This window comes from Heterocephalus glaber, unplaced genomic scaffold, assembly GCF_053883595.1.
Source record: "Heterocephalus glaber isolate CG9 unplaced genomic scaffold, H.glaber_assembly_v1.0 deba00001442, whole genome shotgun sequence".
Classification (NCBI taxonomy): domain Eukaryota; kingdom Metazoa; phylum Chordata; class Mammalia; order Rodentia; family Bathyergidae; genus Heterocephalus; species Heterocephalus glaber.
Window position 1 is genome coordinate 24,085,160 of NW_028258296.1, and position 15,687 is coordinate 24,100,846.

The window sequence follows — 15,687 nt, forward strand, 5'->3', positions numbered from 1 at the left end:
CAACTGGGGCAGTGACTGGGACTTTCACAAGGACCTCGAACTCCTAAGTCTCTGATCACTCTGCACTTAGCACTGACTGCTGAATGAACACATTACCTTGCCAATCATAGTAGACAAATCTCCATTACTCAGAAGAGGATTCTGGGCATCTCCAACCCGAGATGGGTCTTTTGTTGCTTTGTCATTGCTGAAAGTTCTCCATTCAGATCCCACATCAATAACCCGGTCACCTAAGAAATATAAGCACACACCTAAATCACCTAGTCATGACGGGATTTACTTAACAATACTATCTAATACCCGAATCAGCCCTTTGAATTTAGGAAACCTGAATAGGGACTCCTACGCTCCAGCTTAAATTCTATGCGCCAGGCATTGTCCTGAAGCATTTCTGTGTGCATTTAACACTCTCTAAAGATTATGCTATAATTCTTTATATTCATATTCTAATTCTCAGAAGAAAATAAATTTGTTAAAAATAGCAGAATGAGGCTATTCATGTGATTCAAAATAAAGCAGTACAATAGTGATTCAGAACCAAACTTTGTACAAAACTTGTGGCATTAAGGGAAAACACAAAAAACCTGTTCAGAATGGTATTGACATGACCATGTTTTCATGAGGAATGCTTCCATAAAATATGCCTAGGCTTATGTTTCAAAGTAACTATCTCATGAAAAGTATTTTGGGCTAAATAATGGATACAGAAAAACATTGCATCTACAATTAATGAGAAGATAGCCAATCTTTTCTTTTTAGGCAAAGCAGCAGCAGCTTCATGTCATGTTAAAACACCAGACATGACTGAATCTGATTAATTACTACCTGGGGAACAGCTGAATGTCTGGTAATACCTTCAAGTAGACAAGAGTTAACAGTGAACACTAATGCATGCTACTCATTGTGCCCTTTGTACTTGTTCTCATTTCACCCTCATAGCCTTATAAAGCAGGTACCACTTTCATGATGAGTTTATAAATGAGACTTACTGGCCTAAGATAATACAACTTGAACTGAAATGCACATCTGATTCCAGTCTGTTCTATACTGCATTTGTAAAACCTTGGCTCTTTTAGTGAATTATGAAAATGGCAAAAGCAGAAACGACACCATTTTCATCTTTGCATATATACAACAAAAACACAAGAGACAGAATGGCAGAAATCATTTACTGCAGCAATTAAAAGATGTGAGGTACTTACAGTTTGTTAATATAATGGTTACTGAGTGTGACCTGTCATAGGCTGCTTAGCCTTGGACAAATTACTTCATTTCTATACCTTTACTTCCTCAGCTTTAAACCTCTCCAATAACTTCATAGTTGAAAGACTGTCAAGATTAAATAAGCTAATACACACATTCAGTGCATGAAAAATGCTTCAGGGGCAGTTCTAAGTAAGTGCTCAATGTTAGCTATTTTCTAGTTTGAAAATAAAACTGGCAGATATTTTGAATTTTCTCTTCTTGGTGGAGGTGAAAAGGAGAGGCATAAGACTTTAATCGACATATTAGGTTGTAAACGTATCCAAGTGCTCTGCTGTGGATATTTATTAGTAGGACAGCAAAGGAGAACAGAGGGAATGGGAGGATCTCATGAAGATCATGCTAAATCTTTTAAATTACCTTATATAGCACATTAATTAAAATTCTCATAAACAATACAGTGATCATAATCTAATCTGAGTGACAGATTTAAAGCAAGTAAATGCACAACAGAATGATTCGTTCCTGAAGGTTTTGGGAAAATCTCATTTTCTTTGAACTGCCAAGTCACCCAGAAGTAACCAGATGATCACCTGGACCATCACCATTCACACTACAATGGGCTTGAGGCTGGGCAGTGTGATCAACGGGTGTACGCAGTGACAACAGCCAGGAAAAGTGGAAGCAGGCCAAGCAGTCTCAGGGCAGTCGCGGCACATGAGACCAGGCAAGTGGCTCAAACTCAGGAGAAAATGGTTAAGTAGATGCAATTGTCATAGATTTGCTTTCTCCTCATAAATAACAAACATCACTAAACTGGAGAAGCAATTCTAATTATATAAATTAGATTTTAAAAACTTACCTAAATGCATCATAAAACCTATCAGTGTGCATTGAAGCCTCACTACAATTAGTCATCAACAAGCCCATGTCTCAGAGGCCACACTAAAGAGGCATGCACTAATTAAAATGATACCATGGTGTCCCTATGTACTTATGTTTTCACAGGGAGAGAGGCAAACTTTTCCTATTTAGAAAAACAAAAACACAAACATGTACCAAACAAAAATTGCTGTGCCCTTCAAACCTAGAGTTACTAATTTCAGAACATTTAAAAAAATCCAAATGTCATTAACCTGTCATATTTTCAAGTAACATAAATGAAGGTATTAAGAGAATAAATGAAAAGATAGGTAAATATACCCATATCTTTTAAGTCTCTCTAGAAGTTTAAAGATAAAGCATTAGTAACCAAAGATACATCCTTTCATAGCCTTTTTTTCTTTTGCTCTCTAAGTACCTTACCATGAGTTTCTTATACAGCTTGCTTTATACTACCTTTAAAAAAGACCAAACGGATTTAAAAATAATAGTGTAATATAAATAGAAAGCCCAGCACTGGGTAGTGATGTAATTTTTCCACATAAATGGGAGTGATCTAAATGACTCATTCAAGAATCTGTGCTTTATGCTAAGAACCATTCCCCCTTTTTATATTTAACTACTCAAAACAGCATTTATAAGGAATAAAATTTCCAAAATAACTCAAATAGTACACCATGAAACTACAACTAGCCCAGCAGATTACATGCATGAGTAATGAGAAAGAGTAGGACTATTCAGAAAAAAATTTGAATACATAAATAATTTTCATTTAAAGAAATCTAAATGAGGTATTTTAAAAAGCTGCTGTGAAAAAAACTGCAAAACAGGATCTTTTCAAGGGATAAATGATAGAAGACAGCCAGTGCGTGTGGATATAATCAACTTCTGACAAGGAAGAGGCCTGTTTATAATCAACCTTTGATAGGAAGAAAGAATCCTGTCAATTAGCAAACACACACATACACAAAACCTCACACGCCCTTAAATATCCTAGAAACAGAAACATCCCAACTTTTACTGGTTCCCTTTATACTAGACACTGAATTTTATATGATTAACATGAGCTACAAAGTCTATGTAATAGAATTTATAATAGTTCAAATAAAAGCACCATAAATATCATTCTTCCCTCCATCTACAGAGTACGGTCTCTAACATTTTTAATCATGTTTCCATCCAAAAGAGTAACCATGTACAATAAGCATATTTAGGTAACACAAATGTCATAGATAGTACTCTAATATATAGACTGAGAGTTAAACATATGTGTATTATCTATGACATTTTACCTAAATATTCAGAGAATATGAACTTCAGCTATTTGAAGAAATTGAGAATAACTGTCAAAATCACCCTTAACAGTTTAAAGTAGTTTGATTGCTTTAATACCTATCTTAGGACTGGCAATTCCAATCTTTATGTATCTATCTATGAGAAGCTCATGCAAGTATGTTTGAAGCTGCAATGTTCATATTAGCTTAAAACTGGTTAACAACCTCAAGGTTCATCAACAGGAAAATGTATCAACTACAGATATATGCAATAACATAAATGCATTTCGAAAACATGACTTTGTGCCTCAAAGTTCATTCTTTATAATTTCATTCAAATGGGGTGGGGGTGACCGGAAAGACACATACAGGAACTTTTGCGGTAAGGGAACAGTCTAGTTTCTTGATTAAGTAAGGTGTTATGTCAGGCCAGTCATGTGTGCTGTCACAATCGAACTCTAAATCTGGAAACTGTGCATCTTAAAAGTACAGAATGATATCTCAGTTTATTAACATTTACTCTCTTTAACATGCTGTTAATTTCTAATTAAACTACTGCAAAGCCTGCATACTACTTTGGAAACAATAAAACATTTTAAATTAACCTTCCTAGACAAGAAGATCCTCCTGTCTCAAAACAAAAACAAAAAAAGAGGAAAAATCTCATTTGCTAACAAATGCTCTATTTTATATGCTTTCACTTAGCTACTTTGGGGCCGGGAGTGTGGCTCGGGGGTACAGTGCCAGCCTAGCGTGCTCAAGGCCTTAGGTGTCATCCCCAGCACTCCAAGAATAAAGAACAAATACATTTAGCCACTTTTAATACTTAACTTAAAAATGTGATTTGTATGTTCTAGACATAGAGCCCTATTGGTGGCAAAAACAGTTACCTCTCTTTCCAATCCTTAATTTTCATTTCTAAAGTACTGGTCAGAACTTTCAAAATTATGTCATTGATTTTAAACAGAAATATTTCAACATCATGCATAGAAGTAACAGGTAAATTGAAATAGCCTCCTATTAAATTCTAATTCTGAAGTGTTAAGTGTGGTAGATGTCTGTTAGCTTACCAGACCACAGTGTTCCTACATACTGTCTTATTATATTATAAAAGTAACCACAGTTATTTGTAGGTTATTACTCTTCTAATATTTCTGTACTAGGACAAATTATGGTAGAAAAACAATATCAAAAGCTTCATTACTGGGCCAGGGATTTAGCTCAGTGGTTCTAGCCCCTGTCTTGCAAGCGCAAGGTTCCAAGTTCGATCCCCGGTACCAAAAAAAAAAAAAGCTTCATTACTTTAAATTCTATTTTTTCATTCATACTGCACTTCTACAGATGGACACAGAGGAGGTTTTCTGCACCACGTTACTCTAGATGATAGAATTTCTACCACCTGAGATATCACCAGTCCCCATGGCATGGGGGAGGGTGTGGTGAATTATGCACCATTTTTGGTTTCTGAACAACAGTGACATTCACATTCCCACCACCTGCCACTGGCCAGAGCTAGTCAAGGGGTCATGCTTAAAGGGGGCAGAGGCATACAAAAGTACCATGTACACCATAGGAAAATAACCAAAACTACCCGTGAATAGTCATCAGTGCTGTTTCATGTGACAGAAGGCACAATTCAACACTGTATTTTTGGTGACTAATGTATACTCAGAGGAGTATTTTATGACATCCTTTTCATACAAAGTAATCTGCCAATATGATTTTAGGTTTTGAAAGTAACCTGTTTAATGGTTGGTTTTAATAAGTATTTTCATTAATAAATGAGTTTTAATGAAAATTTTAAAGTGTTGAAAGGATACATTCCCCAATGCTGTAGGATTCCTAATTTGTAATCCTGAGGTCTTTGGGCAGAGATATAAAATTATCATCTATTGTGCCTTTAACATAACCTTAGTCACCTGGATCTCCAAGTTGAGCATCTCTTATTGAAAAAACCAAAATGCTCCAAAATCTAAGGTTTTCAGTAAATACCAAATATCACAAAATCTGAAGAATTCCCAAATTTGAACACTTGGTTCCAACCACCCAGATAAGGCATCATACTTCCTATATAATGTGAATGTGTCTAAAGTTTTGTCTATTTTTTTTTTTTTGTACCAGAGATCGACCTCGGGACCTTGTGCCTTTTTTTTCATGTTTTATTGACTTGGTGTTGTAGAATAAATCTGCTAATTGGTATCTAAAGTAGTTTTATTGTACTGGGTCTCCTCATGCTGTCTTACTTCTTTCTTGATCACATTTAACAAATATGATACAAGCTAGGGGTGGTGGCACACACCTGTGATCCCAGCTACTCAGGAGGCTGAAGTAGAAGGATTATGAGTTTGAGGTCAGCCTTGGCAACATAGAGACCTTGTCTCCAAAAGAAAAAAAAAAGCTCAGCCAGGCATGGCAGTGCACAACCTGTGATCTCAGCACTCTGGGAGGCTGAAATAGGATTATCAAAGGTTTGAGCCAAGACTGGGCAATTTAGCGAGATCTGGTTTAAAAATAATGAAAAGTGCTGGGGATGTGCCCTGGATTCAATTCCAGTACCACAAAAAGTAAGCAAATTTCTAAAACCTTTTCTCAGTAATTAAACTATGCCAGGGATGGAATTTCTCACAAAGTCCATAGGATCACTGCAGTTTGTATTCAGAATCCCAAGTCCAATAGTGGTAGCAATGTCTGAAAATCTTCCCATCCACTGTCATTCATCCATACCTACACTCTCTCTCGGTACCAGCACGCTACCTGGCAGGTAACAAATGAGCCAACAACATAAACTCCCAATACAGTTTCAGAAGTTTCTTAGAAATGTTATAGGTACGGTTGCTGTAATCAAAGGAAAATAATGGTAATCAAAGAATTTTCTTGTGTTAACAGCCTACACATAATAGTTCTAAACCAGTGTGACCCACGCTTTTTCTATCTTCTTGATATGGCATCTTCATCATGGCTTGAATTTTGTAACTTAAGATGGCTACTGGTAGTTCCCTTTATCATAGCTACCTCTTCTCGTTACTAGGAAGGAGAAAAAAGGAGGGTACACTTGTTCTAAGGGCAGGACCCTGACCCCCCCCCTTCCACAGTCTTGGCACTAAGTTACATTCCCCAGCCCTTCTGTAATCTTTTATTCTGAGGCAGTATCTCACTACATTACTAACTTATCAAGGCTGGGCTCCTCCTGCCTCAGCCTCTCAGAGTGCTGGGATTATAGGTGTGTGCCACCAAACCTACTCCACATTTCTACTTACAACCCACTGATTAGAATTTAGTCATATGGCTATACCTACCTACAAAGAAAGCATACCTACCCTATAAGGAAAGCCAGGAAATAGCTGGGCAGCCACATGCTTTGTTAAATCTCAGGAACTCAACCACTAAAGGAAGAAGGGGAGAATGTGTATTAAGAAGCAATAAGCTGGGCTGGGGATTTAGCTCAGTGGTTCCGCTGCCTGTCTCACAAGCAGAAGGACCAGAGTTCAATCCCTGGTACCAAAGGGCGGGGGGGGGGGGGACCAATAAGCAGTCTCCTCTACACAGAATAATGGGGGTGGTGGTGAGAAATCCAACAAAATCAAGTATTCTGTCTTATACAGGAAATAGTATGCAAACAAAAGCTAACATTTACTCTTACCATGCCAGCTACAAAACTGTAAATTCAGCCAAAAGTATTTCGTAGGACAATATTATAATCCAGAATGGCTTAAACTAGCAATCTTACTAGTACAAGGGAAAATGACAACACACAAGTCAGAAAACAAATACTGTGGTGTGATTTTTCTAGCCTGACCTAGACTCAGAATATTTTTGTTCTCCTTTTTTATTTTAACTTGTAAAGGAACTGGCCAAAATTTTATTTCTTTCTGCCACCTTCTTGGAAACTGATCTGAAACATTTTGGCACACCCTTATGGTAGAGAACAATATCCTCAAATTACCTGTTTTCATAGGGTAGATTTATCTAGAAACCATTTAGCCTAAAACTACATTTTTTCAAAATGTGTTAAGTCTAAAAGTCCAAGAATCACAATGTACTATTATTTAAGATAGATAAAACTGAAGACATCATATATTTTTAGTTAAAAGTAAAAAAAAAAGTGCTTTGGCAACATGTTTAAACCAACATCCTGTACTGATAATGCTGAAAATGAAATGCATCTCCGGTTTCCACAGTCAACCAACCAATCTTTCAACCATTTCTTCTCATTAAATTCCAAACAATCTTGATTTTTAGTTCAGGGTCAATATATGTTCTTATCAGAAACTGCACTAAAGACAATTTTGAACAGAACTTTGATCAATAGATACTTAAATGTTTAGATCCTTCAAAAGAAGAAAAAGAAAACTGCACAAGTTGACAGTATAATTATCATCTGGAAAGCACTTTCTAGTGGGAAACACTTTCTGAATTTCATTTCTGAGTCTGAGTACCTCTCACTTCCTCAGATATAGGCAGGTCTTCACGGCAGGTAAAGTGAGCAGTGGGGGCTCTAGCTGATCACTTGACCTCTGCCACAATAAACTCAGTCTTTCACACACTAAGACTTTTCAGGCCTCTACCCTACCCCACCGGTTTCTTTTTCTCTCTACTTGAGATGACTTTCCCTTCATAAACCCTTGTGAATTCTTAAAGATCACACTTCACTGTAAAATCAAGTGATTTTCCCAGAAAGCCATCACTTCCTTTCGCTTTCAGTATCCTGAGAAGACCTTTAATACACCTGTTACCACTAAGGCCTGCTTCCCTCTCAGAGGCCAGCACAGTGCTTACCACAGACATGAAGTAGGAAGACCAAAATGCTCAAGTCCTACAGACCTAGATTTACATGGCTGTCACTTTCTAGATGTAGAAATCTCCCCATACCCAAGCACTACCATATTTGAAATCTTGAGCTAATTACCTAAGTACTCTGAGCCTCAGTTTCTCCTTCTGCAAAATGGAAATTATCTCAAAAAGCAGTACATTAATTGAACTGGGCGTGGTGGCACCGTGGCTCTAATCCCAGTACTCTGGAGTCTTGAGGCAGTAGTATTGCTGTGAACTTGAGGCCAGCCTGGGCTACACAGTTGAGTTCAAGGTCAGTCTGAACTACCCAGCAAGATCCTGTCTACAAAACCAAAACCAAAACAAGCAAACAAAAAGACTCTGGCAAAACTAGCATTTTCTTGATGCTTAACAGAAAATTTCAACCAACTTAAAAATTCTAAATTAGATAAGAAGGCTATATCTGAATAACTATAATGGATGCCAAAGCAAGAATCTGAGAATACAAATAGGCCTTCCTTTAAAAAGTAACTTAGCCAGGGCTGGGGATTTAGCTCAGTGGCAGCGCGGCTGCCTCACAAACGCAAGGTCTTGAGTTCAATCCCTGGTACCAAAAAAAAAAAAAAAAAAAGTAACTTAGCCACAGTACATTAAACCCAGGATTTTCCCTTCAGGAAACACTGTTAATGTTAATTTAAAGATGGTAACCCAGGAACCTTTAAAATACAATTAGAACATTAAATATGCTAGACCTCATCACTCAAATACACACTGAAACAGATATGAAAGGCATCTCAGACTCAGAATAAACCTTTGGGGGGGCCGGGGGTATGAACCCAGGGCCTATGCACTGAGCTACATAAATTTATTTTTGAGACAAGGTCTTGGCTCGAACTTGTGATCCTCCTGTCTTAGCCAGCCAGAGCACTGAGATTATAGGTGTATGCCACCACGCCTAGCCTTTACCTTCTTTTTAAGTAAGTTTAAGAAAACAGGAAAGCTGATGTTCTGAAAATATCTATCAGTAGAATATCACACTAAAATTACACACATATTTTACATATTATTTCATTTGAATCTTAACAATTCTGAGTTTTTTGGGGAAAGAAAGGGAGAATTTTTTTTACAGACTGTGTTACTTGACTATAGTTACATTAACTTGTAAAGCCTACAGCAGTGGTGGCAAACATCTGGCATGCATGCCACAGCAGGTTATTATCACTGAAAGGTCTAAAAGGTTCACATCACTGGGCTAGAGTCTGTCTCCTGGTTATACTGGGAGCAAGCAGACACCTAAGATGATGTACAGGAGCTGGCAGTCTAGGTCTAGAGACAGAAGATACAAAGATGAGATAAAACTATAGAGATATACAGATGGTCTCAAAGAATGTGGTAAATCATAAAGTTAATAGAGATCTGTGTTGTTTAGTATGTTACCAGTGTATGACCTGCATTACAATTCTAGAGTCCTTTTAAACACATTCCGAGCTGACTCTTAATGTATATTCATGAATTCATATTTCAACAATACTGAGAATGAATTTACGAAGAAGAGGTCAAATTGGCATGTTTTTTTCAAATCAACCCATTTTCCAGTTATTTTCTTTACATTGCTTTTAAGAACAATGAAAGAACTTAAATTTAAATGATACACCAAAAAATGGCATTAACTACAATGATACTACTAGTTTTAAGCAACTCTTCATTGTGAAATCCTAATTAATAAAATTCAGGACAACCAATTAATTTTCTTCCTAGAAGTACTCAGAATCAAGCAGACAACCTTGCACACACACTACCACTGAGCAGTACCACCAACCTCAATTTCATGTTTCAACAGCTACTACAGCAGCTTACTAACCTAAAACTGTTGATTATAAATTAATGTCTAAGCAATGAACAAGATCAAATTTATGAGCTGATGATCTAAGTATGATTATGCTGCCACCTACTGTCCAAATTTAAAATGACACAATCACACATTAATCTGGTGGAGGAAAAAACCCATACAACAGTACTATTAGAATCAATGATTTTGTGATAGGAATAATAAAGCTTTCTTTAAAAACTGACCCTGTTTAAAGTCACTACCAGTACGTACCTTAAAGATCACTGGAAAAATGAGATGGCTAAAGCCAAATCCTACTGGGCACAGTGACACACACCTACAATCCCAGCACTCAGGAGGCTGAGGCAGGAGGATCGACTGCTGCATGACTGTCAGACTGGGTAGCTTGTACCACTGGTAATACAAATGGATCTAATTACTTTTATCAGGCTTTTTACTAATTAAATTAGAGTCATCCAGCAGGGAGACACATGAATTATGGCCTCACTGAGAAGGTGTTAAAGACTATCTGAACTACATAATAGGATTTTGGCCCCCCCAAAACAACAAAAAAGCCAAATCATAACACTTCGTGTTTAAAATAAAAATCTTCTAATTCGAACAAAAGAGGAAAGTCAATTAGACAGCAATTACATGCTGAATCGTTACTAAGATAGCCTTTTAAAAGCCACAAAAAAATTGGGAACAAGTCACAGGAGAAATCAAACATTGCACAGCTGTTTAAATACTGCGGGAAAACATGAAGCAACAAACAGCAGAAATGTGGGGCAAACTGTATTTTTTGAAGATAGCTGCCAATCTCTCACTCACACGTTCTGCAACATGACATGTCACTCTCATATGGAGGTGGAGCCTATTTCTCCATCCCCTTCAATCTAGGTAGGTCCTATGACTGCACTGACCAGCTCAATATAAAAGTGATCCTGTTCCACTTCTAAGCTCTCTCAAAAAACATTTCAGGTATTTCTCTTAGAAATCAACCATGACATATAAACTATGACTACTCTGAGATGACAGAGAAGCCCGAAGGTAACAGATTCATGTGGAGACCAAGGAGCACAGAGGTAACAGAAACGCAAGAGAAAAATGTCCTTGCTCAGCATGTACTGAGCAGTCCTAAGACAACCCAGAAAAACTGTTCAGAAGTACATGAGAAAAAAAACAAACCACTGATGAAAGACTCATTCATTTCTCCCAGTGAGCCATGACCCATCTTCTCTAAGAGTTAATGTATACAAATACTCTTATTTAAAACTAAAAGAGGCTTCTGTGGTCTTGTCAATTTGCAACTTTTAAAATTTTGTTTTCTTTGAAACAAGGTCTTGCTATGCAGGTCAGAGTACTGGGATTACAGGTGTGTACAACCTAATGTACAATTTTATTTACAATAAATGCAGGTGTTCCTGAAACAGCAGCAGGAACCAGGAGACCCAGAAAAAGCATTCATGAGTTGGGATTAATCAACACAGATCTGGACTCCATGTACCCAACTTGTCTACCAGTGACAGCAGAGACAAACCTTGAAGTAGACCTTTTTTTCTTGTTTTTGGTTTGGTTTTTTTCTTTGTGTGGTTGTTTGTTATTTTTATATAAGTATGAACATCATTTCTAGCTTTATTGTGGTTGCTGTTCTGGTTTTTATTTTTTCCTTCTCTCTTTCCCTCCTATCTTCTTGACCAGTTTCCTAAAGTTTACAATAATCTTCCCTTGTTCTCCAGCCTTGCTTTTTATCTCTTCCTCTATTTCCCCCTAACCTCTTTTAAATCTTCTCCCCTAAGGGTAAGACACTTAAGCAAGATGCAACCTCAAACTTTCAGCTAACCAAAGGCAAAACCAGGGGGCAATGAGGTGGAACAATTCAAAATTCACTTGGACTCTCTGAAGGGATCACAGTGGAAGTAACAAGGCAGATGAATGAGGCTCTAGAAAAAAATCAAATCAGGAATAGTTTCCCACATAACTACAGAGATGGTGACCATAATGAAAGACATGCTTAGTGAGTCCACAGCAGATATAGATTAAAAAAAAAGAGAAGCTTAGGAAAATGATGGAAACCATGAATACACAACACAAGAAAGAAATGGACTTCATGAAACAGATTCAAATGAATATACAGAAAATTGAAAATTTCATTGGAAGTATAAGCAGCAGAATCAGCCAATGAGGACAGAATATCAGATACAGAAGAGAGGATTTTGGTTAGCAATCATGAAAAGAAAGATTTCTTAAAAACAGTAAGGGACCAAGAAAAATCAACACAACAGCTGCTAGATGATGCAAAGAAGGATAAGATAAGATTGATCAGAATCAATGAAAAAGCAGGAGATAGCAGGGAAAAACAATTTGACATACAGATAAGTGAGCCATATAAAACTCCAATCAGCCATGATAAAAAAAAACCTACATCAAAGCATATAACAGTAAAGACTCCAGAAATTCAACAAAGAACAGAATATTAAATGCTGTTAGAGAAAAGAAATAAATCATCTATAAAAGAAAGCCCATCAGAATCACAGCAGACTTTTCATCACAAACCCTCAAGTCAGGAAAAGCTTGGAGTGAATTATTTCAAAAGAAATAATTTCAAAAGAAAATAATCTCCAACCCAGATTGCTGTACTCTGCAAAACTATTTTTCAAAATTGATGGAGAATAAGAACTTCCATGAAAAAGAACACATGAAGAAATTCATGACCACTAAACCAGCCCTCCAAAATGTTCTGAAGGACCTTCTAGAGAGAGAAAGGACTACAATTCCAGAACCCCAAAAGAATGAATCCACCAGGAAAGGCAAGCAATTAAACAGAGGAAGAAAAAAGGGGAATCAACAACAAGAAAAAAAATGTCAAGAATAAGTCCATACATATCAGTTGTAACCATCAATGTAACCATCAAATAGTCTCAATTCACCAATCAAAAGAAAGAGACTGACACAATGGATCAAGAAGCAAGATCCAACAATATGCTGCAAACAAGAAACACATTTACTTCAAAAACAAATTCACAGACAGTCAAAAAATGGTAAACAATACTCCATGTGACAGGAACCCAGAAAAAAACAGGGGTAGTTATTGTTTGTAGACAAAGTGGATTTCAAGCCAAGACTGATTAAGAGAGACAAATCCTTGTAATGGGAACAGTGGAAGAGAAAGAGATAACAATAATAAACATACATACACAAAATACCAGCACACCCAATCATACAAAACAAATATTAATGGACATAAAAATCAAATAAGCACTAATACAATTACAATGGGGCACCTAAATACTCCACTGTCAAAAACAGACTGATCACCTAGACAAAAAAAAAATAAACCAAGAAATATTAGAACTGAACCAAACTTTTGAACAAATGGACTTAGTAGATGTCTACAGAATATTCCACCCCACAACATCAAAATACACATTCTTCTCAGCTGCACATGGGATGTTCTCCAAAACAGACCACATACTGGCTCACAGTACATGCTTAAGGAACTGAAATTATCCCACGCATATCATCAGACCATAGTGCAATGAAATTGGAAATCAATGGCAGAAGAAACCACAATAACTTCATAACCACATGGAAATTAAATAACACCCTCCTGAACAACCAATGGGTCACAAATGAAAGTAAATAAAAAAATAGAGGGCTGGGGATTTAGCTCAGTGGTTCCTCCACCTGCCTCGCAAATGCAAGGTCCCAAGTTAAAACCCCGGTAGCAAAAAAACAAACAAAAAAGAAATTAGACAGTTCCTATAATTAAACAATAATTCCAGTACAACATACTGGAACTTATGGGACACAACGAAAGTACTCCTATGAGGGCAATTTATAGCAGTGAATTCTCATTTCAGAAAAACAGAGCGAACTCAAATAACCTAATGTTGAACCTTAACGTTCTAGAAAAAGAAGAGCAAGACAAGCCCAAAGCTCATATGAGGGAAGAAATTATAACGATCAGAGCAGAAATTAATGCAATAAAGACTAAGAAAACAATACAAAGAATGAAGAATTGGTTCTTTAAAAGATTAAATAAAATTGCCAAACCCTAATCCAACTTTATCAAAAAAAGGACAGAAAAGACTCAAATCCATGCAAATAGGAAAAGGGTGAAATCACAACAGATCCTGCAGAAATCTAGAAGATCATCAATTCCTACTTCGAGAATCTATATTCTAATAAAGATGGAAAACAGAAAAAATGAACAGATTCCTAGATACACATGAATTACCAAAACTGAATCAAGAAGATATGAAAATTCTAAACAAATCAACATTAGTCAATGAAATTGAAGATGTAATTAAAAACCTACCAACAAAGAAAATCCCAGGCCCTGATGGATTCACTACTGAATTCCACAAGAAATTCAGAGAAGACCTAATGGCACTACTTCTCAAACTCTAATGAAACTGAAAGGGAAGGAAGCAATACTCTTAGAAGCAAGCATTACCCTGATACCAAAATCAGAGAAGGATCCAACCAAAAGAGAGAACGACAGGGCAATCTCTTTAATGAACACAGATGCAAAAATCCTCAATGAGATACTGGCAAACAGAATGCAGCAAATCATCACAAAGGTTATACATCATGACCAAGGAGGATTCCTCCTAGGGATGCAGGGATGGTTCAACATACATAAATCAATAAATGTAATACACCATATTAACAGAGCCAAGGACAAAAACCATATGATCATCTCAATAGATGCAGAAAAAGCATTTGACAAGGTCTAACACCCATTCATGATTTAACAAAAACACAACCCTACAGAAAGTTGGAATAGATGGTCTTTATCTCAATCTGATAAAAGCTGACAAAGCAACAGCCAATATCATACTAAATGGACAAAAAAAATCAAAGCTTTCACTCTGAAATAAGGAACAAGTCAAGGTTGTGCACTGTCACCATTCTTAAACTCAATATAGTTCTGCAACTATTAGTCAGAGCAATGGGTCTAGGGCCGGGGATATAGCTCAGTGGTGCAGCACCTGCCTGGCAAGCACAGGGTCCTGAGTTCAATTCCCAGTACCAAAAAGAGAATAGGTCTAGTTTTAATCTTTGGCAAATGGAAACCCAGTTTCTCCAGTACCATTTATTAAAGAGGCTTTCTTCCGGTGAAGGTGTTTGGCTCCTTTGTCAAAGATAAGGTGGCTTCATCTTCTAATCTGTTACTGCATCTTCTAATCTGTTCCACTGATGCTCCGGTCTAATTTTTTTTTTTGCCAGTACCATTCTGTTTTTATCACAGTAGCTTTGTACTATAATTTCAAGTCAGGAATTGTGATGCCGCCTGCCTTGCTTTTGTTGCTCAGAACTGCTTTTGCTATCTAGGTCTCTTCTGGTTCCAAATGAATTTTAGGATTATTTTTTCTAATTCTGCGAGGTACACTATTGGCATTTTTTTTTTTTTTGGCACTGGGGATCGAACTCGGGTCCTTGCACTTGCACAGCAGGCAGCAAAACCACTGAGCCAAATCCCCGGCCCCTGCTATTGGCATTTTGATTGAGACTGCATTAAATCTACATAACAATTTTGGAAGGATGGCCATTTTCACTACATTGGTTCTTCCTCCTACCCAAGAACAAAAGACATCTTTCCATTTTCTGATATCCTCTTTGATCTCCTTTTTCAGAGATCTGTAGTTCCATTTGACCCAGCTATTCCTCTTGGTATATTCCCAAAAGAATTAAAAGCATATTACAGCAATATATGTACACCCA

At 37.0% G+C, this 15,687-nt stretch overlaps 1 protein-coding gene across 2 annotated transcripts in view; it reads right to left on the bottom strand.

Annotated features, from left to right (window-relative positions):
• Gtf2b (general transcription factor IIB) overlaps positions 1 to 15,687 on the bottom strand; it is a 34,263-nt gene that overhangs the window by 6,703 nt on the left and 11,873 nt on the right. For both annotated transcript variants that reach the window (XM_004841328.4, XM_087213042.1), the window contains exon 3: positions 97 to 230. In XM_004841328.4, the coding sequence (XP_004841385.1) occupies positions 97 to 230 (134 nt within the window). The remainder of the gene's footprint in view (positions 1 to 96; positions 231 to 15,687) is intronic.